Raw genomic sequence first — 23,430 nt, 5'->3', positions numbered from 1 at the left:
GGCAGGCCTGTTTCCACAGAGGACATTTGAGAGGGAGGCTTTTGTGTGAGGATGCCCCCCCCCCCCCCCCCCAATCCCCACCCCACTCCCCCAGGCTGGCCATGGCAGAATCATTACACCATTACTCAAGTAATGCGTGTTGCAGAGTATGCAGGATACCAGGGCTCACTTGTATGGAAGGCTTAGTGAAGATTGTACCCCCACAAGCTCTACATGTCAGGTCATGCACTTTTAATGACAGCTAGGCCAGTGTCTAGAACACATCTGTCTGAATGCCCCTTATCCATCAGAGCTGGCCCTTGACTCGTGTGCGTACGGACAGGAAATTGTAGTTGTATTTTTTAAAATATTAAGTCCAAATATCAACATGATAATAATCTTCATTGTGATATTTGATGATTATCAAAATAATCATGTACAGAGAAAGGCTAACTCAATGCATTGTAGTGAGGACATTGGCACAGTAGACACAAATACAGTGGTCTAAGTCATGTTCCTGTTAAAGTCCTTTCCTTGCTGCAGTGTCGGCTGCATCTCCACAATGCAAATAGCCACGGTGAGACAAAGGCGCTACTTGCATCATTTTCTTAATCGTGCAGGTAAATTGGACTATTAGAGTAATTAGTATCCAGCATGGCACGGTTGCTTGATAGATTGAGGGTCGGATTATATTGACTTTCTCCCAGGGTGATATATTGACTAATTCAGAAGCTCTTAAAATGCTGTGAGAGTGTCCTCCTGGTCACCAGCATCAGCTCAACACACAGTTCACGTTTGCTCATTTAGTTTGCTTTCACTCCTTTTCTATTACTGTACATTGACATTCATGCCTCATACCGGCCTCATTATTTATCTGTGGATATGTTCTGAACCAGGGATGAGGAAAAGAAAAGAGGAGCTTTGTGTTGATTGGCCGCTGTGCTGCTGAAGGACAATTTTTGGGCGCCATCATCAACTCCTCGCATTGAAAGCGCATCAACATAGACCTGATGTGTTGATACTGCCCAACCGGGCACAGGGCACATTTGTGACACATGTTAGTGGTAGTATATGCTGTCCCCCAATCAAATGATAATGTACAGAAACTGGTCTCTCCAGTGATTCTATGTTGGCCATAGTTATCGCTAGATTGCGAGCACATTTTTAACCATGTGTTTCTTTCTCTCCTTCAGAACCAATGCGGACCCCGAAGAGACTGAAGATTGCAGAGACCCAGGCCAGATTCATCGCTGTGGACTGGGAGTCTCTGGGCTACAATATCACCCGCTGCCACACCTTCAACGTCACCATCTGCTACCGTTACTACAACGCCAACAACCAGACCAAGGCAGACTGCCTGGACATGGACCCCAAGGCCCCACGCCACGTGGTGGGCAACCTACCCCCCAACACCAATGTCAGCCTCAAGATGATCCTCACCAACCCCGAAGGACGCAAGGAGAGCGATGAGACCATCATCCAGACAGATGAAGATGGTATGTGTACTGGGGTATTGTGTGTAGATGGATGAGGAAAATCCATTAAATTAATTTTGAATTCAGGCTGTAACGCAACCAAATGTGGAATAAGTCAATGGGTGTGAATACTTTTCTTTTTTAAACGTATTTATAATACTCCTTTATTTAGAAAAGATGGATGTGTCTCGCTCTGTTTGTAACCAGTTGACTGACACATACTTATTGCTGCCCCCTGTGATTCCTACAGCTGGGCTGAGTTAGCCATTTCAAAGCAGAGCACGTTTTCTCCCTGCTGCTCTCTGAATAGATGCTAGCTGGAGAGGCTAACCAAGGGCTGAAATAACAGCACTGGTCGCAGCTTGGAATTTGTAACTCACATTAAACGCTTCAGCATTATAATAATACAGCCAGGTGACCATCTGTATCCTGTGACTCCGGCAGACATGTTGTCCCTTGATGAGGACCTGTTTAAATCTCACCTCACATTCTCACAAACCCAGGAGATAATGCTAGTGAAATGACTGAGCCCTCTGTCGGGGTTCCACCAGAATTTATTTGATTTCTTTCATGCCAGATTCTGTATGTAGCTAGAGCTTATGTTTGGGTGATATTCAGCTCATGCTGTACATGTTACTGCCCCTTTCTACCGTTTGTTTTGTTAAGATTGGTTTGTATGACTTTTCATTGTATTCTCTCATTGTGTTCTCTCAGAAAAATCACTCTTTATTCCCATGTCAAACCAACCCCATTTTCAGCAGCATCAGACAGGAAAAAGGAATGCTAGATTTTTCGTTGTGGAAAAAGACGTCTCAGTGACATCCATCCAATAGATTTGAAAAATAGATGTTTGTCTGACTGCGGGGCGAGTAGAGGAGAAGAGAGGTTCACGTAAACAGTTCTTCTAAGACTGATCCGCAGACCGCAGACAAGCGTCCCCGGCACCCCGAGCCTTGCTCGTCTCTTCAGACAGACAGGCCTGACAAGCACTCAGTCATGTGACCTGGTAACGCTTCTGCTCTCTGTCTGTATGCTGTGAAGGAGAGGGCTTTGGACGTCCCCAACCCAGCTTGACTAGAACACAGCCCAGGCAGGCAGGCAGCCCCATGGCAGAACAGTCTCGTGGCAGCTGTAGAGGCCCATGGGACTGCCAGGTTTCATCAGCAGTGAGGAGGCTGTCAGTCAGTAAAAAAACACGGATAGGTGCAGGGAAATGTGTTGTTTTGCAGGGTTAAAATGGATTAAATTGTTTTTTTCACTCATCAATCTACACACAGTACCCCATAGTGACAAAGCAAAAACAGTTTTTTAGAAATGTTAGCAAATGTATCAATAAATAAAACAAATGAAATATGACATTTACATAAGTATTCAGACCCTTTATTCAGTACTTTGTTGAAGCACCTTTGGCAGCGATTACAGTCTTTGGGTATGGCGATACAAGCTTGGCACACCTGTGTTTGGGGAGTTTCTCCCATTCTTCTCTGCAGATCCTCTCAAGCTCGGTCATGGTGGATGGGGAGCTTCTCTGCACAGCTATTTTCAGGTCTCTCCAAAGATGTTCGATTGGGTTCAAGTCCGGGCTCTGGCTGGGCCACTCAAGGTCATTCAGAGACTTGTCCCGAAGCCAATTGTGCGTTGTTTTGGCTGTGTGCTTAGTGTCGTTGTCCTGTTGGAAGGTGAACCTTCACCCCAGTCTGAGGTCGTGAGCGCTGTAGAGCAGGTTTTCATCATGGATCTCTTTCTTTACTCCGTTCATCTTTCCCTCAATCCTGACTAGTCTCCCAGTCCCTGCTGCTGAAAAACATCCCCACAGTATGATGCTGCCACCACCATGCTCCACTGTAGGGATGGTACCAGGTTTCCTTCAGATGTGACGCTTGGCATTCAGGCCAAAGAGTTCAATCTTGGTTTCATCAGACCAGAGAATTTTGTTTCTCATGGTCAGAGTCCTTTAGGTGCCTTTTGGAAAACTGCAAGCAGGCTGTCATGTGCCTCTTACTGAGGAGTGGCTTCCGTCTGGCCACTCTACCATAAAGGCTTGATTGGTGGAGTGGTGCAGAGATGGCTGTCCTTCTGGTAGGTTCTCCCATCCCCACAGAGGAACTCTGGAGCTCTATCAGAACGACCATCGGGTTCTTCTCCCCCGATTGCTCAGTTTGGCCGCGCGGCCAGCTCTTGGAAGAGTCTTGGTGGTTCCAAACTTCTTCCATTTAAGAATGATGGCGTCCACTGTGTTCTTGGAGACCTTCAATGCTGCAGACGTTTTGGTACCCTTCCCCAGACATGTGCCTCGACCCAATCCTGTCTCAGAGCTCTACGGACAATTCCTTGGACCTCATGGCTTGGTTTTTGCTCTGACATGCACTGTCAACTGTGGGACCGTTTGTGCCTTTTCAAATCATTTCCAATCAATTTAATTTACCACAGCTGGACTCCAATGAAGTTGTAGAAACATCTCAAGGAGGATAAATGGAAACAGGATGCACCTGAGCTCAATTTCGAGTCTCTCATAGCAAAGGCTCTGAATACTTATATAAATAAGGTGTGTGTGTGTGTGTGTGTGTGTGTGTGTGTGTGTGTGTGTGTGTGTGTGTGTGTGTGTGTGTGTGTGTGTGTGTGTGTGTGTGTGTGTGTGTGTGTGTGTGTGTGTGTGTGTGTGTGTGTGTGTGTGTGTGTGTGTGTGTGTGTGTGTGTGTGTGTGTGTGTGTGTGTGTGTGTGTACAAATGTATGTACATTTGCCAAATGTTCTAAAAACCTGTTTTCGCTTTCTTAGTAAGGATTATTGTGAGTAGAATGATGAGGGAAATAAACAATTCAATACATTTTAGAATAAGGCTGTAACATAACTACATATGGAAAAAGTCAAGGGGTCTGAATACTTTCCTAATACACTGTATACAGTGTATATGAAATTCTAGACTCAATTACCTAGATTTTTCACTGATCACAATTCTTGTCAGAGAGGTCTGGCATGCTGTGGTTTCTCAGGCTGATGGTTTTGCTTTATTGGTGAAAGGGACAGAGCCTCCAAATTATAGGAGACTAATTTGATCATAAAACATGCAGATGACAGAGAGAAAGGATGCTCTTGAAAGGATATTGCACCTTGATTATCTAATCTCATGTAAATTCATTGTCCAAATTCAATAAAAACCACTGAGGATTCGAGTGCCTCCCATTCAACGCACGCGCAGCGCTCTACATTATTATGCCATTTTCAACATGCTGCTTTGCTGTAAGTAAAAACAGTCAGTGGTCTCGTTACAGGCATACAGGCGTACAGGCTCAGCAGTGTCTCTCTCTTTGAGAATAGTATTCATTACAGTACTGTGGCCTTCCTTTGATTGCATTAGGACCTACTCCTCCTGTCTTCTGTCCTAATGCAGTGCCTGGCCCCGTTCCAAGCCAGTCCATGAAAGCCACACCGTTTGAGGATCGGATCTTCCTTTACTGGAAGGAACCACTGGAGCCCAATGGGATCATAACTCAGTATGAGGTAATGAAGGACTATGGCCAGGGGGATCGGTGGGGTGAGGGGAGAGGTGGGGGAAGGGAGAGGTGGAGGGAGAGAGGTGAGGGAGCGAGGGAGAAGGGGAGAGTTGGGGGAGGGATGGGAGGAGGAAGTGGGGTTAGGGGAGGGGAGAGGGAGATTAGAAGGGGAGGGTTGGCAGGGGTGGGGGGAGGGAGACAAGAGGTGGGGGAAGGGAGAGGGAGGAGAGGGGTGGGGGGGTTGGATGGTAGACAAGCCTGTCTAGGATCCACATGGGGTTTGTATATCTAAACCATATTTCACAGGTTTTTTTTATTTTTACTATCCCTCTGGAAACCAGCACAGATGAGTGAAAAACGTCCTGGTCCTTTTTCATATAGGACTATGGTGGAAATACTGTAACTCTAAAAGGGGAGTGTGGGTTTTAAAGGGAACTCATTGTATGCTACTGTTGTAAAATACTATTTTCAGTACTTCTTAGTTACAGTATGAAGGTGTACTGATCATTGAATTCATTGTATTTTTAAAGTTAATAACCCACAATGATTCATAGCTTGTGTGCAGTGGGGTGAATCTGAAGAAACATTTTTTAATTCTCAAGTGTTATCCAGCTTTAGGAATATGAGAACACTGACCCACATAATCCAAGGGAATGTGGATTATAGTGCCCACAAAGCTCATTACTAAACTAAGGACCCTGGGACTAAACACCTCTCTCTGCAACTGGATCCTGGACTTCCTGACGGGCTGCCCCGGGGTGGTAAGGGCAGGCAACAACAACACTTGCCACGCTGATTTTCAACACGGGGGCCCCTAAGCGGTGTGTGCTTAGTCCCCTTCTGTACCCCCTGTTCACCCACAATTGCATGGCCAAGCGCGACTCCAACACCATCATTAAGTTTTCTGATGACACAACAGTAGGACTGATCACCGACAATGATGAGACGGCCTATAGGGAGATCAGAAACCTGTCAGTGTGGGGCCAGGACAACAACTTGTCCCTCAACGTGTGCAAGACAAATGAGATGATCGTGGACTACGTTCACCCACATTCACATCGACAGGCTGTAATTAGAGCGGGTGGAGAGTTTCTTCACCAACAAACTATCATGGTCCAAACACACCAAGACAATTGTAAAGAGGGCACGACAAAACATTTTCCCCCTCAGGAGACTGAAAAGATTTGGCATGGGTCCCCAGATCTTCAAAAAGTTATTCAGCTGCACCATCGAGAGCATCCTGACCGGATGCATAACTGCCCGGTATGGCAACTGCTCATCCTCCGACTGTAAGGAGCTACATAGGGTATTGCGTACGGACCAGTACATCCCTGGGGCCAAGCTTCCTACCATCCAGGACCTACAGTACCAGTCAAAAGTACAAAAGACATCAAAACTATGAAATAACACATGGAATTATGTAGTAACCAAAAAAGTGTTAAACAAATCTAAATATATTTTATATTTGAGATTCTTCAAAGTAGCCACCCTTTGCTTTGATGACAGCGTTGCACACTCTTGGCAACCTTGAATGTGTCCAAACTTTTGACGGCTACTGTATATACTAGGTGGTGTCAGAGGGAGGCCCCAAAGATTGTCCAAGACTCCAGTCACCCAAGTCATAGACTGTTCTCTCTCCTACCGCACGGCAATCGGTACCGGAGCACCAAATCTAGGTCCAAGACGCCCCTTAACAGCTTCTACCCCCAAGCCATATGACTGCTGCGCAATTAATCAAATGGCCACCTGGACTATTTATATTGACCCCCCCCCTGTTTTTACATTGCTGCTGCCAACTGTTTATTATCTATGCATAGTCACCTGCATGCACAAATTACATTGACTAACCAGTACCCTCGCACATTGACTCGGTAACCCCTGTATAAAGCATCTTTTATTTTTTGTTATTTTATTTTTTACTTTAGTTTATTTAGTAAATATTTTCTTAACCTTATTTCTTGACCTGCATTGTTGGTTCAGGGCTTGTAAGTAAGCATTTCACTGTAAGTTCTACACCTGTTGTTTTCGGCACGTGACAAATACAATTTGATTTGATGTACATCTTCAATCAGCTGATATCTCAAAGTGCTGTACAGAAGCCCAGCCTAAAACCCCAAACAGCAAGCAATGCAGGTGTAGAAGCACGGTGGCTAGGAAAAACTCCCTAGAAAGGCCAAAACCTAGGAAGAAACCTAGAGAGGAACCAGGCTATGAGGGCTGGCCAGTCCTCTTCTGGCTGTGCCGGGTGGAAATTTTTAACAGAACATGGCCAAGATGTTCAAATGTTCGTAAATTACCAGCATGGTTAAATAATAATAATCACAGTAGTTGTCAAGGGTGCAGAAAGTCAACACCTCAGGAGTAAATGTCAGTTGGCTTTTCATAGCCGATCATTAAGAGTATCTCTACCGCTCTTGCTGTCACTAGAGAGTTGAAAACAGCAAGTCTGGGACAGGTAGCACGTCCGGTGAACAGGTCAGTGTTCCATAGCCACAGGCAGAACAGTTGAAACTGCAGCAGCAACACGGCCAGGTGGACTGGGGACAGCAAGGAGTTATCATGCCAGGTAGTCCTGAGGCATGGTCCTAGGGTTCAGGTCCTCCGAGAGGGAGAAAGAAAGAGAGAGAGAGAAAGAGAGAGAGCATACTTAAATTCACACAGGACACCAGAAAAGACACAAGAAGTACTACAGATATAACAGACTGATCCTAGCCCACCGACACATAAACTACTGCAGCATTAATACTGGAGGCTGAGACAGGTAGGGGTCTGGAGACACTGTGGCCCCATCCTATGATACCCCCAGACAGGGCCAAACAGGCAGGATATAACCACACCCACTTTGCCAAAGCACAGCCCCCACACCACTAGAGGGATATCTTCAACCACCAACTTACCATCCTGAGACAAGGCAGAGTATAGCCCACAAAGATCTCTGCATATGGTACAACCCAGACGGGGTGCCAACCCAGACAGGAAGATCACGTCAGTGACTCAACCCACTCAAGTGACGCACCCCTCCTAGGGACGGCATGGAAGAGCACCAGTAAGCCAGTGACTCAGCCCCTGTAATAGGGTTAGAGTCAGAGAAGGGAACCGGTCAGGCAGAGACAGCAAGGGCAGTTAATTGCTCCAGAGACTTTCCGTTCACCTTCACACTCCTGGGCCAGACTACACTCAATCATAGGACCTACCCAAGAGCTGAATCTTCAGTAAAGACTTAAAGGTTGAGACCGAGTCTGCGTCTCTCACATGGGTAGGCAGACCTTTCCATAAAAAATGGAGCTCTATAGGAGAAAGCCCTGCCTCCAGCTGTTTGCTTAGATATTCTAGGGACAATTAGGAGGCCTGCGTCTTGTGATCGTAGCGTACGTGTAGGTATGTACGGCAGGAAAGATTAGGTAGGAGCAAGCCCATGTAATGCTTTGTAGGTTGGAATTGCAGTAGTCTAACCTAGTGACAAAAGTGACAAAAGCATGGATACATTTTTCTGCATCATTTTTGGACAGAAAATGTCTGATTTTTGCAACGTTACATAGATGGAAGAAAGCTATCCTTGAAACAGTCTTGATACTGTATGTTCGTCAAAAGAGAGATCAGGGTCCAGAGTAACGCCGAGGTCCTTCACAGTTTTATTTGAAACGACTGTACAACCATCAAGATGAATTGTCAGATTCAACAGAAGATCTCTTTGTTTCTTGGGACCTAGAACAAGCATCTCTGTTTTGTCCGAGTTTAAAAGTAGAACGTTTGCAGCCATCCACTTCCTGTTGTCTGAAACACAAGTTACTAGCGAGGGCAATTTTGGGGCTTCACCATGTTTCATTGAAATGTACAGCTGTGTGTCATCCGCTTAGCAGTGAAAGTTAGCATTATGTTTTCGAATTACATCCCCAAGATGTAAAATATATAGTGAAAAGAATAGTGGTCCTAAAACGGAACCTCGAGGAACACTGAAATTTACAGTTGATTTGTCAGAGGACAAACCATTCACAGAGACAAACTGATATCTTTCCGACAGATACGATCTAGCAAGGCCAGCACTTGTCCGTGTAGACCAATTTGGGTTTTCAATCTCTCCAAAAGAATGTGGTGATCGATGTTATCAAAAGCAGCACTATGGTCCAGGAGCACGAGAACAGATGCAAAGCCTCAGTTTGACACCATTAAAAGGTCATTTCCCACCTTGACAAGTGCCGTCTCAGTGCTATGACGGGGTCTAAAAGCAGACTGAAGCATTTCGTATGCATTGTTTGTCTTCAGGAAGGCAGTGTGTTGCTGCCGATAGTTTTTTAAATATTTTCTGGGTCAAGGTTTGGCTTTTTAAAGAGAGGATTTATTGCTGCCACTGAGTTTGGTACACATCCGGTGGATAGAGAGACATTTAACATGACACACATACAACATAATGCCATGGGAAGTCACATACTCAACTATATTATCACACATTTTAGTTCAGGCTTACAAGTGTTAACATATGCATTCCATATCCATAAGTTATGGCTGGGCGGCATACTGCATTTTATGATATACCGGTATTGATGCAGGGACCAGTTTGGGTTTTTACTTTACCTTCTATACCGGTATTTGAATGTTTGGTTTGTTAAATGTGATACGCCATGTGTAATGTCAATTTTTATAGTTTACTTCGCTACTTGAGTCATCTCTCTCCACTCTTTCTCTCCTTGCCACTTTCCACAGACCTAGCCAGGCCCCCTGTCACTCAAGGAGTGCATTTGATGTCCCTCAACCACGAGACACTTGTTTTCAGTCTGCTTGGTCAATGCAGCACATGCAACAATGTTGATGACAATGATGCTGTTTTCACTTTGCTTCTTTATATAAATCCACTAGCGTTCTATAATGACACAATTAGTTTGTGTTTCTTAAATCAGCAAACAGCTAGTTTGCCTTTTCTTAGCAAGTTTCCCTAAATCTTGTGAGATGCTAATGCTAATAGCTTGCAACCTAGCTAATAAATGTACTGATAAGAGCAAACGTAGCTAGCTAATACAGCCTGATAATACCGGTGGTGGTGTAAACCTAAATCAGCATGTTGTTTGTGCAACTGTGTCTTTTAAATCAACATATTCTTGCTTTGCATATTCCTCTTTATCTACATGAAGTATCTAAGAGAATACATGCATTGTAGCCAACGCTTATAGTGTCCTCTAGGAAACACTTATCAAAACTTTAGTTCCTACCCTGTCACAATAACTCCTTGCATTTTAATTTGTTGTCATCTCAAACAACTCTGTATTCAAAGTGCCCACTATTATATTCTAACTATATAATAAGAATAGTCATTCTATTTACATTTTTTCCAACAGTTTTGCTCTAATTTGCAAGTCAAATCGCAATTGCAACATTTGGTTAAAAATAAGTCCTAGATTGTTTGCCCATATCATACAGCCCTACGTGGCAGTGTGGAAATTATCTCAATTGAGCAGTGGTGTAAAGTAATTAAGTAAAAATACTTTAACGTACTACTTAAGTCTTTTTTTTGTTATCTGTACTTTACTTCACTACATTCCTAATGAAAATACTATACTATTTACTCTACACATTTTCCCTGAAACCTAAAAGTACTCGTTACATTTTGAATGCTTAGCAGGACAGGAAAATGGTCCAATTCACGCACTTGTCAAGAGGACATCCCTGGTCATCTACTTCCTCTGATCTGGAGGACTCACTAAACACAAATGCTTGGTTTATAAGTGATGTCTGAGTGTTGGAGTGTGTTGTCCGTAAATAAAAAATAAAATGGTGCCATCTGGTTTCCTTAATGATTTAAAAAATGATTTATACATTTTATCAATTACTTTTACTTTTGATGCTTACGTATATTTAAAACCAAATGCAGGAATGATAAAAGTGCTGAAATTGGTTTTGGTGGAAGTTGAATTGAACAGTATAAAAGAATCAGAATGGAGAAAGACTCATTGAAATCACTTAGAATGTATGTGTTGCCACCCTGGGATCACTCACTACTCATAAAGCACCCTGGGATCACTCACTACTCATAAAGCACCCTGGGATCACTCACTACTCATAAAGCACCCTGGGATCACTCACTACTCATAAAGCAAATGTACAACTTTTATTATTCAAAAACTAAAAATATTGCCAAATACCGTCCAATTTTGTTAAAATACCATGATATTTTGCACATATCGCCCAGCCCTACCTCAAGTCAATACACAATGTAGAAAAATCACTCAAAAACACTCTCATTTGTTGTACTTTGCTACGTATGTGCATTCCACCTACTTAAACACAGATAAAGTTTGTACCACGGCATAATGTTACAGAAAGTCTGTAACCATTCGCATGAACACTTTTCGACAGCTCATTAGGTAAATATTGTATGTCCCTCTCCTCTCCCTCCCCTAACAGATCGCCTACAGTGGTATTCGGTCCTTTGACCCCTCGGTGCCAATAATGCGCCCCCCTCTGGTCGTTTCTCTGCCCTGGAACACTTCTCACCACGTCTTCAACCAGCTGCACCCTGGTACCACCTACCAGTTCATCATACGAGCCAGCACCATCAAGGGCTTCGGCCCCCCGACCACACTCAACGTCACCACCAACATCTCAGGTACATTTATTTAACATTTATTTATCCAGGAAGTCCCATTGAGGTCAGAAGATCTATTTTAGAAGGGAAAACTGGCCAAGAGAATCCTCCTTGGTATGGTAGAGTATGTATGCAGTATAATGGCTGTAGTGTTACAGCTGCTAGACTATTAATAGTGCTACCAGAGCAAATATAGTTTATTAATCAAGTCAAATTAAATTGATGCATAATGTAGTTGTTGTCTTATGACATTCCTGCCTGTTGTTGTTTTGGTAAAAAGGGTCTGGTAGCGCTGCAGGTTCAAATAGCATCTAGGAAGCAAATGAACCAGAATGGGGTAACAAAAAAATTGTTTGGGTTATACGTTGGTTCGCTTATCGGTTTTCTGAGCAATTTCTACCATGATACTAAGCACAGCACTGAGATATCTCTCAGTCATTTTGATCGTGTCAGACTCCGTTCCGTAATGGAATATCTGGATGCTCTGTACCTGTTGGAGTAATTTTCTGAAGCACACATTTTTCCCAATTCTAATCTTGGCAGCAATCAACATGTCCTAGACCGGGATGTATTTGGAATCTGTTGAAATGACAGCCGAGGACCTCATTAGATGATAATGCAAACCACATCAATCAAATTAACCAGGTGAATGGAAGCTAAAAGCTTCCTTAATGGAAAATGAGGCCAGTAACCTTTCTTTAAATAAGAGGAGCCTGGTGCTTTTTGCGCTAAGCGCCTACTTCAAAGATATGTAATGTACGTAATGTAGATGTAATCACGCAGTTCCTGCGTTTTGGCAAAACTGCTATTGTCAATTTGTCAGGTTGCAATTCCCAGAAGTGTTTTAGAAAACATGTTCCAAGCAGGAAATATATTTTTATATTTTTTACTTTGCAGTGCTATATTAAAGTTCAGCCAAGTTCAAAATTAAACATAATGGGTCCTGATAGAGCATGCCTTTCTCAAGACTTCAACATATTACACCCCATTGCCGACAATTTTCCTCCTCCTGTGATTTTGCACTAAATTCTTGTCTGTCTGGTGTGCTTTTTCCCCATAGCCCCAACACTGGAAGAGTATGATGGGTCCGAGGCGTTTCTGAATGAAACGGCCACCACCATCACCGTCCTACTGAAGCCCGCTCAGGCCAAAGGTGCCCCTATCAGGTGAGAGAACTAATGCCTGGCTTTTTTTTGTCCAAGAGTTCCGTCTAGTCATTTTAATGAAGGTCATCCATCTGTTTACCAGGACATCTCTGTCAGGACGTTTGTGTTGAGTCCCTCCCTGTCGCTCCCTGTAGCACATCCCACAAATAGAGAGAGCAGTACTGGGTAATGTCTACAGAGACTCTGCAGGGAATTGACATATTCAGGTCCATGGCCCTGCCCATCTCCATTTGATTTGGCCATTGTTGGCCTGTGCCTTTTCATTTCCTCTCCCCTATCACAATCGGCAGGGATGGAGTTGAAGGTACTTGTCATAAAGAGGATTTGGATAGAACTCTTTGTGCTCAGATTCAGTAAATCACCTATTATGCAACCAGGCCTGTTCTTTGATTGTGAAATTGGAGGGGCTGTGTATTGAAAGGGAAAGAACAACAGCCCCGATAACAAAACCACCTGACTGCATTTCTTTCTCACAAGCACTCAATCAGTATATGTGGCAGTTGTAGCTAATATGTCACACCCACTTCTAATTTTGAGCAAATGTCTTTGGGTGTTTTTTTTTCTGGAATACAGATTTTGTGTACAGTATAATGCTACAAATATCATAAAGACTTCGGTGCATCAACGAAACAAAGATGTGTGTTATCAAAGGGATCGTTTAATTTGCTCCGTAAAACTGGCCAAGCTCTGATGGAAGCCGATTGGCTAATCACGCAGCAGGTCTGTGTAGCGGTAATTTAGAGAGGGTTTGTTAAGGTGTGTATGAAAGATTGAGTTATGGCGAGCCTCAGGCCATTTGTCCAGGTAATTTGTAACATTTTGTCATTGACAAGCAGTACAGGGTAGAGGAAAGAGCCCGAGCACTCACCCTATTTTGGTGGAAGAGAATTTTGTGTCCATCTGCGACCAGCATTATGGAGTGTCACTTGTATTTTAGATCTGCGGTGCTTTGAGCTAAAATAGGAGCTATGGAAGGTCAGGGATGTGGAGATGGCTGTCAGGGCACTTGGGCGATAATGGTGAGGGAAGGGCGGTCAGGGGGACAGAGATACGCCCCTGGGCAGTCATTACCAAGGGTGGGAGGAGGGGTCGCGCTCTCTGAGCGGAACTAAGGGTAGTGAAGTCTAGGAGGTGGCTCTGAGCTGTGGATGCGGAAGGAAGGTAGGTCTGCCATGTTTACAGCTCCATGAGTGTGTGAAGGGGCTTCTCCTTGCCCTGCACTGTGTTAATAAGTTGCCCTGGCACTGTGGTTTTTGCGTGTCTCGCCACATTAACAAAGACCCTCAGGGGGAGAGATGAAGCACAGCAGTGTGACTCTGAAATACAAATGATAGACCTGACCTGTTACTCTCACTGGAGGTTCATCAACTCCCATTCAGGGGGATTTCTCTACAGCCTCCCAGTCTGAGAGAATGGATTGTTATTAGTTAAAGGCCATGTGCAGATAAAGGGGCTCTGGTAGAAATTGCAAGGCCTGTAGCGTACGACGTTGCCAAGCCAGGGCTCATTCCAAGTGTTAAGCTCATTTGGCATGCCCTCTCTGTGCTCCGTGAAGTGAGAGATTGCTTTAAGATTAGCCTGCCTTTTGTTTGGCTAGCTGGCTTTGTTTGCTTGTGTTGTTTTGTGGGGACTGATTGCCTGTGATGTGTTGTCCCTCCTCAGCGCTTATCAGATCGTGGTGGAGGAGCTGAACCCACATCGCACACGCAGGGAGGCCAGCTCCGTGGACTGCTACCAGGTCCCAGTCCCCTTCCACAGTGCTTCCAGTGGTGGCTCGTCTTATTACTTTGCGGCAGAACTGCCACCAGGGAACCTTCCCGAACCCTCTCCGTTCACGGTGGGCGACAACAAGACGTACCATGGCTTCTGGAACCCTCCACTCACCCCCAGGAAGAACTATAATATCTACTTCCAGGCCGTCAGCAGTGTGGAGAAGGTGAATATACACTACTCTCGGCCAATAGGACCCTCTAAGGTTTTGGGGTTTTAAATATGTCTTAAAACTGAATTGTGCATTGAGGTGCATTGTTTTCCCACCCCCCTTTGATAACCTACTGCTGTTCATTAGTTTTCCTTTTATCTAGTTTGTTCCTGTTTCTCATGTTGAACTGATTTGTATTATTTTATTTTATTTTGTTCCACAGGAATCAAAAACACAATGTCTGAGACTTGCTACAAAAGGTAAGAGTTTTCTTTTTGTTTATTTATACAACAAAAGAAGTTATTCTTGCCCAGTATCATTTCATTAACTGTACATTACAGTTATCCAGTTATTTAATCACTTTTCCCAGTAGCCAATAAATGCCCACTCTCTTGCTCAGATAAAGAACTGTTACGTGATAATGCGTGTGTCACTTTATCTTCCAAGAGAATTGTCGTGCAGCGAGAATCTGGATTGAGGCGGAATTAAGGAAAGCTTATTTATTTGTGGTATGTGCGCTTGTAAAGCACCTTGCTCTGGTGAACAGCTTGTGTCTGTGAGAACAGGGGGCTAGCAGGGCCAATCCTTCTGATTTGAGAGAGAGAGAGAGAGAGAGAGAGAGAGAGAGAGAGAGAGAGAGAGAGAGAGAGAGAGAGAGAGAGAGAGAGAGAGAGAGAGAGAGAGAGAGAGAGAGAGAGAGAGAGAGAGAGAGAGAGAGAGAGAGAGAGAGAGAGAGAGAGTTTTTTTCATAAAGCCATGCTGTTGGTTTTTAGTGATTAAGAGGGAGTGGTCATTAAATTGATACAATTCCTACAGTGCCAGCTCATCTGTGGCGTAAATCGAAGGGAAATGGGTTGGCAATTTATGGACTCTGTCCTCTGGCTTTGCACTATTGAAATTACCTGCATTATAGATTATGGACAACATTTATGCTGAACATGCATTTTCCGAAGTGCATTGGAGTAACTGGCCAAGTATTTCAAGTGCTTATGGCCATGTCTTACTACAATTAATTCAATGGCCAGTTCAGCTTCAGTATCTCATTCAAAAGTTAGTTGGCCAGGCTAAATAGTACAATAGTCCCATCAAGGCATCAGGACAGTTCCACCCTACTCCAGCAACAACTTTATCTCTACTAGAAGGTATGAAAACTAGGAGGTATGAAACAAGCAAAACCCTACTGTTTTTCAGTGGAGAGCTATATGCAGATATTGCTAATGGCAAAACATTTCATGATCTCGGATGTCAGCCTAAGGTGGCTGCTAATGCTATTATGCCAGATATAACTTGTATTAACCATGTATTAACTCTATAATCATGCATCAATAACACTATGCCTGAAGAAATTAGCTTAGCTGCATCAGGTTTCAAAAAATGCTATGCTAGGCTATGCTTGCTAGGAATGACATGCTTCCATCCACCATATGGCATCACAGATACAGTTGAAGTCGGAAGTTTACATGCACTTTGGTTGGAGTCATTAAAACTTGTTTTTCGGCCACTCCACAAATGTCTTGTTAACAAACTATAGTTTTGTCAAGTCCGTTGTGTCATATGCACAAAGTGGATGTCCTAAGTCATTTTTCCAACAATTGTTTACAGACAGATTATTTCACTAATAATTCACTATCACAATTCTAGTGGGTCAGAAGTTTACATACACTAAGTTGACTGTGCCTTGAAACAGCTTGGAAAATTCCATAAAATGATGTCATGGCTTTAAAAGCTGTGGATGCATTTCAAGGTCTACCTTCAAACTCAGTACCTCTTTGCTTGACATCATGGGAAATCCAAAAAAAATTAGCCAAGACCTCAGAATTTTTTGTTGTTGACCTCCACAAGTCTGATTCATCCTTGGGAGCAATTTCCAAATGCCTGAAGGTACCACGTTCATCTGTGCAAACAATAGTACTCAAGTATAAACACCATGGGACCATTCAGCCGTCATACCGCTCAGGAAGGAGACGCATTCTGTCTCATAGAGATGAACGTACTTTGGGGAGAAAAGTGCAAATCAATTCCAGAACAACAGCAAAGGACCTTGTGAAGATGCTGGAGGTAACAGGTTCAAAAGTATCTATATCCACAGTAAAACGAGTCCTATATCGACATAACCTGAAAAGCCGCTCAGCAAGGAAGAAGCCACTGCTCCAAAACCGCCATAAAAAGCCAGACTCCGGTTTGCAACTGTACATGGGGACAAAGATCGTACTTTTGGAGAAATGTCCTCTGGTCTGATGAAACAAAAAATAGAACTGTTTGGCCATAATGACCATCGTTATGTTTGGAGGAAAAAGGTAGGAGGCTTGCAAGCCGAAGAACACCACCCCAACCGTGAAGCACGGGGGTAGTAGCATCATGTTGTGAGGGTGCTTTGCTGCAGGAGGGACTGGTGCACTTCACATAATAGATGGCAGGATGAGGAGGGGAAATGATGTGGATATATTGAAGCAACATCTCAAGACATCAGTCAGGAAGTTAAAGCTGGACATTGACCCCAAGCATTCTTCCAAAGTTGTGGCTTAAGGACAACAAAGTCCAGGTGTTGGAGTGGCCATCACAAAGCCCTGACCTCACACCTAGAAAATTTGTGGGCAAAACTGTAAAAGTGTGTGTGAGCAAGGAGGACTACAAACCTGACTCAGTTACACCAGCTCTGTCAGGAGGAATGGGCCAAAATTCACCCAACTTATTGTGGGAATCTTGTGGAAGGCTACCTGAAATGTTTGACCCAAGTTCAACTATTTAGATGCAATGCTACCAAATACCAATTGAAAGTATGTAAACGTCTGACCCACTGGGAATGTGATGAACGAAATAAAAGCTGAAATAATAAATTCTCTCTAATATTATTCTGACATTTCACATTCTTAAAATAAAGTGACCGAAGACAGGGAATTTTTACTAGGATTAAATGTCAGGAATTGTAAAAAAAAAACTGAGTTTAAATGTATTTGGCTAACGTGTATGTAAACCTCCGACTTCAACTGTAGATGGAATGATGATGTCACCCCGAAGGGTGTACTACCACTAAATATATGAATTTAGCTTTATTTCTATGCTTATCAATTAGACTCATATTTATGCATTTAGTGTTTCTGCTTAATAATCAGTTAAGATTTTTTGAAAGGCCAAACTTAGAAATCTGCCCACATATAATTGGATTCCTTTATTTGTCCGGTGTTCTTGGTGGCCTTGTTTGAAATTCCATTACAGTTTTCTGTTGAGAAAAAGTTACAGCGGCGGACTTTGAACCGAAAGACTGGGTCCTTAAATCGGGTTCTCTGGACAGCTCGGCCACAGTACGCACTGTTAAAATGGACTGCATGGTCGTCACACAGACCATCACAACTTTCCTTTTTTCAAATCAAGGATTTGACATGAACAACCAACGGTCGTAGGTGCAACTGCCACCGCAGGGGCACAGGACTTGGTGGCTGGTTGGTTAAGGCGATGGACTACACTATTGAGTTGGAACCACATCCGTGACACACAACATTGCTTCTTTTCTCCCTTGCATGGGTGACATGAAAGTAAAAACCCTGAAATAAAGCAGACATGTGATCGCTTACAAAACAAGCTCAATAAAGATGGCAGTGGTGGATGAACCCACGCCTCCTTAGAGACTTGAGCCTTAATCCAGCGCCTTAGACCGCTCGGCCACACTACCCAGCTCAGGTAAGCTATTCACACTTTCTCGTCAGTTACCTAGAGCGTCTGCACTTCCTTGTATTTTAGTCCTCTTTTTCATTTTCTTCTTTAAGATCTTTATGTATCTCATGTTGCTCTTGCGTCCTTCATCTTTTTTAATTCTCTTTTTAAAAATCGTAATTTATCGTATGTTGCTCTTTCTTCCATCGTATGAACTTAGAATTAGTTTCTGCTTTTATGTCTGAAGCAGATTGAATTAGAAAACACGGAGATAACTTGCAATAACAGACGGGATTTAGGGTAAAGGCTGGATTCCTTTATTTGTCCGGTGTCCTTGGTGGCCTTGTTTGAAATTCCATTACAGTTTTATGTTGAGAAAAAGTTGCATGTAGGGACTGAACCGTGACTGGGTCCTAAATCCAGTTCTCTGGACAGCTCGCCACAGTACCCCACTGTTAAAATGGACTGCTTGGTCGTCGCACAGACCATCACAAGTTTCCTTTTTCCAATCAGATTTGATGTGAACAACCACCGGCAGGATGTGCAACTGCCACCGCAGGGGCACAGGACTTGGTGGCTGGTTGGTTAAGGCAATGGACTACACTATTGAGTTGGAACCCCATCCGTGACACACAACATTGCTTCTTTTCTCCCTTGCATGGGCGACATGAAAGTAAAAACCCTGAAATAAAGCAGAACATGTGATAGCTTGCGCAAACAAACTCAATAAAGATGGCAGTGGTGGGATTTGAACCCACGCCTCCTTAGAGACTGGAGCCTTAATCCAGCGCCTTAGACCGCTCGGCCACACTACCCAGTTCTGTCTAACCATTCACACTTTCTCGTCAGTTACCTAGAGCGTCTGCACTTCCTTGTATTTTAGTCTTCTTTTTCATTTTCTTCTTTAAAATCTTTATGTTTCTCATGTTGCTCTTGTGTCCTTCATCTTTTTTTGATTCTCTTTTAAAAATCTTAATTTATCTGATGTTGCTCTTTCTTCCATCGTATAAACTTAGAATTAGTTTCTGATTTTATGTCTGAAGCAGATTGAATTAGAAAACACGGCAGATAATTGCAATAACAGACGTGGGAATTAGGTAAAGGCTGGATTCCTTTATTTGTCCGTGTTCTTGGTGGCCTTGTTTGAAATTATATTACAGGTGTCTGTTGAGAAAAAGTTGCAGCGGTGGACTTTGAACCGAAGACTGGGTCCTTAAATCCAGTTCTCTGGACAGCTCGGCCCCAGTACCCACTGTTAAAATGGCCTGCTTGGTCTTCTCGTGACAGACCATCACAACTTTCCTTTTATCCAATCAAGGATTTGGACGTGAACAACCACCGGTAGCAGGTAGTGTAACTGCCACCGCTGAGCACATTACTTGCGGCTGGTTGGTTAAGGCGATTGGACTACTATTGAGTTGGAAACCACATCCATGACACACAACATTGCTTATTTTGCATTGCATGGGCGACATGAAAGTAAAACCTGAAATAAAGCAGAACATGTGATAGCTTGTGCAAACATGCTCAATAAAGATGGCAGTGGTGGATTTTTTGAACCCACGCTCCTTAGAGACTGAGCCTTAATCCAGCGCCTTAGACCGCTCAGCCACACTACCCAGCTCTGGCAATTTATTTGCACTTCGCTCAGTTACCTAGAGCGTCTGCACTTCCTTGTATTTTAGTCTTCTTTTTCATTTTCTTTCTTTAAATCTTTATGTATCTCATGTTGCTCTTGCGTCCTTCATCTTTTTGATTCTCTTTTAAAAATCTTAATTTATCTGATGTTGCTGTTTCTTCCATCGTATAAACTTAGAATTAGTTTCTGCTTTTATGTCTGAAGCAGATTAATGAAAAACACGGCAGATAATTGCAATAACAGACGGGATTTAGGTAAAGGCTGGATTCCTTTATTTGTCCGGTGTCCTGGTGGCCTTGTTTGAAATTACATTACAGTTTTCTGTTGAGAAAACTTGCAGCGGTGGACTTTGCACCCACACCTCCGAAAGACTGGGTCCTTAAATCCACTTCTCTGGACAGCTCGGCCACAGTACCCACTGTTAAAATGGACTGCTTGGTCATCACACAGACCATCACAAGTTTCCTTTTTTCCAATCAAGGATTTGACGTGAACAACCACCGGTAGGAGGTGCAACTGACACCGCGGGGGCACAGGATTTGGTGGCTGGTTGGTTAAGGCAATGGACTACACTATTGAGTTGGAACCCCATCCGTGACACACAACATTGCTTCTTTCTCCTTGCATGGGCGAAATGAAAGTAAAAATCTTGAAATGAAGCAGAATATGATAGCTTGCGCAAAACAAACTCACTAAAGATGGCAGTGGTGGGATTTGAACCCACGCCTCCTTAGAGACGAGAGCCTAAATCCAGCGCCTTAGACAGCTCGGCCACACTACCCAGCTCCGGCAAACTATTCACACTTTCTCGTCAGTTACCTAGAGCGTCTCCACCTTTGTATTTTAGTCTTTTTTCATTTTTCTTCTTTAAAATCTTTATGTATCTCATGTTGCTCTTAAGGCCCTTGATCTTTTTGATTCTCTTTTAAAAATCTTAATTTATCTGATGTTTCTCTTTCTTCCATCGTATATACTTAGAATTAGTTTCTGATTTTATGTCTGAAGCAAATTGAATTAGAAAAACACGGCAGATAATTGCAATAACAGACGGGGAATTAGGTAAAAGGCTGGATTCCCTTTATTTGTCCGGGGTGTCCTTGGTGGCCTTTTTGAAATTACATTCAGTTTTCTGTTGAGAAAAAGTTGCAGCGTTGGACTTTAGAACTGAAGACCTCCTTAAATCCAGTTTTCTGACAGCTCGCCACAGTACCCACTGTTAAAATGGACTGCTTGGTCGTCGCACAGACCATCACAACTTTCCTTTTTCCAATCAAGATTTGATGTGAACAACCACCGTAGGAGGTGCAACTGACACCGTGGGGGCACAGGACTTGGTGGCTGGTGTTAAGGCATGGACTACAATTGAGTTGGAACCCCATCCGTGACACAACATTGCTTCTTTTCCTTGCATGTGCGACATGAAATTAAAAACCTTGAAATGAAGCAGAACATGTGATAGCTTGCGCAAACAAACTCAATAAAGATGGCAGTGGTGGGATTTGAACCCACGCTCCTTAGAGACTGGAGCCTAAATCCAGCGCCTTAGACCGCTCGGCCACACTACCCAGCTATCAAATTTTCACACTTTCTCATCAGTTACCTAGAGCGCCTGCACTCCCTTGTATTTTAGTCTTCTTTTTCATTTTCTTTAAAATCTTTATGTATCTCATGTTGCTCTTGTGTCCTTCATCTTTTTTGATTCTCTTTTAAAAATCTTAATTTATCTGATGTTGCACTTTATTCCATCAGTTATAAACTTAGAATTAGTCTTCTTTTCATTTTGATTTTATGTCTGAAGCAGATTGAATTAGAAACACGTTCTTTCTTCCAGATAATTGCATTACAGACGGGAATTAGGGTAAAGGCTGGATTCCATTTATTTGTCCGGTGTTCTTGGTGGCCTTGTTTGAAATTATATTACAGGTGTCTGTTGAGAAAAAGTTGCAGCGGTGGACTTTGAACCGAAAGACTGTCCTAAATCCAGTTCTCTGGACAGCTCGGCCACAGTACCCACTGTTAAAATGGACTGCTTGGTCGTGTCGCACAGACCATCATAGCAACTTTCATTTTTCCAATCCGTGATTTTGACGTGAACAAACCACCGGTAGAGGCAAATGACAACGCGGTGGTATAGACTTGTGGCTGGTTGGTTAAGGCGATGGACTACACTATTGAGTTGGAACCTATCCGTGACACACAACATTGCTTCTTTACTCCTTGCATATTACATGAAAGTAAAACTCTTAAATAAAGATAGAATATGTGGATAGCTTGCGCAAACAAACTCAATAAAGATGGCAGTGGTGGATTTGAACCCACGCTCCTTAGAGACTGAGCCTAAATCCAGCGCCTTAGACCACTCGGCCACACTACCCAGCTCTGGCAAACTATTCACACTTTCTCGTCAGTTACCTAGAGCGTCTACACTTCCTTGTATTTTAGTCTTTTTCATTTTCTTCTTTAAAATCTTTATGTATCTCCACGCTATGCTCTGAAGGCCCTTCATCTTTTTTGACCCTCTTTTAAAATCTTAATTTATCTGATGTAGTTTTCTTCCATCGTATAAACTTAGAATTAGTTAGTTTCTGCTTTATGTCTGAAGCAGATTGAATTAGAAAAACACGGCAGATAATTGCAAACAGACGCGGAATTAGGGTAAAGGCTGATTCCCTTTACGCCGCACAGACCATCACAACTTTCCTTTTTTCCAATCAAGGATTTGATGTGAACAACCACCGGTAGGAGGTGCAACTGATCACCGCGGGGGCACAGGACTTGGTGGCTGGTTGGTTAAGGCGATGGACTACACTATTGAGTTGGAACCCCATCCGTGACACAGAACATTGCTTTTTTCTCCCTTGCATGGGTGACATGAAAGTAAAAACCCTGAAATAAAGCAGAACATGTGATAGCTTGCACAAACAAACTCAATAAAGATGGCAGTGGTGGGATTTGAACCCACGCCTCCTTAGAGACTGGAGCCTAAACTAGCGCCTTAGACCGCTAGAAAGTTCACTACCCAGCTCTGGCAACTATTCACCTTGCTATCATCCAGTTACCTAGGCGTCTGCCTCCCCCTTGTGTTTTAGTCTTCTTTTCATTTTCTTCTTCAAATCTTTATGTCTCTCATGTTGCTCTTCATAGATCTTCATCTTTTTTTTTGATTCTTTAAAAATCTTAATTTATCTGATGTTGCTCTTTCTTCCATCGTATAAACTTAGAATTAGTTTCTGATTTTATCCATCTGAAGCAGATTGAATTAGAAAAACACGGCAGATAATTGGCAATAACAGACGTGGGAATTAGAGTAAAGGGCTGTATCTCCTTTATTTGTCCGGTGTTCTCATGGCCTTGTTTGAAATTATATTACAGTTTTCTGTTGAGAAAAGTTGCAGCGGTGGACTTTGAACCGAAAGACTGGGTCCTTAAATCCAGTTCTCTGGACAGCTCGGCCACAGTACCCACTGTTAAAATGGACTGCTTGGTCTCGCACAGACCATCACAACTTTCCTTTTTCCAATCAAGGATT

General features: G+C 43.2%; 1 protein-coding gene and 2 non-coding genes across 17 annotated transcripts in view; 1 reads left to right on the top strand and 2 right to left on the bottom strand.

Moving 5' to 3' along the window:
• The window catches only part of LOC123990700 (receptor-type tyrosine-protein phosphatase kappa-like), a 171,056-nt gene that overhangs the window by 119,300 nt on the left and 28,326 nt on the right, over nucleotides 1–23,430 (top strand). For all 15 annotated transcript variants that reach the window (XM_046291455.1, XM_046291459.1, XM_046291458.1 and 12 more), the window contains 6 exons: nucleotides 1,173–1,475; nucleotides 4,845–4,954; nucleotides 11,344–11,545; nucleotides 12,585–12,690; nucleotides 14,353–14,626; nucleotides 14,835–14,871. In XM_046291455.1, coding sequence (XP_046147411.1) covers nucleotides 1,173–1,475; nucleotides 4,845–4,954; nucleotides 11,344–11,545; nucleotides 12,585–12,690; nucleotides 14,353–14,626; nucleotides 14,835–14,871 — 1,032 coding nt within the window. The remainder of the gene's footprint in view (nucleotides 1–1,172; nucleotides 1,476–4,844; nucleotides 4,955–11,343; nucleotides 11,546–12,584; nucleotides 12,691–14,352; nucleotides 14,627–14,834; nucleotides 14,872–23,430) is intronic.
• trnal-aag lies at nucleotides 18,996–19,077 on the bottom strand. The gene has a single exon. It is a non-coding gene; the product is annotated as a tRNA-Leu (tRNA).
• Nucleotides 21,386–21,466, bottom strand: trnal-uag. Its single transcript has one exon. It is a non-coding gene; the product is annotated as a tRNA-Leu (tRNA).

The sequence above is a fragment of the Oncorhynchus gorbuscha genome, linkage group LG12 (assembly GCF_021184085.1).
Source record: "Oncorhynchus gorbuscha isolate QuinsamMale2020 ecotype Even-year linkage group LG12, OgorEven_v1.0, whole genome shotgun sequence".
Lineage (NCBI taxonomy): Eukaryota > Metazoa > Chordata > Actinopteri > Salmoniformes > Salmonidae > Oncorhynchus > Oncorhynchus gorbuscha.
Note: the sequence above shows the minus strand (reverse complement) of the source record. Positions and strands in the feature narration are given on the sequence as shown.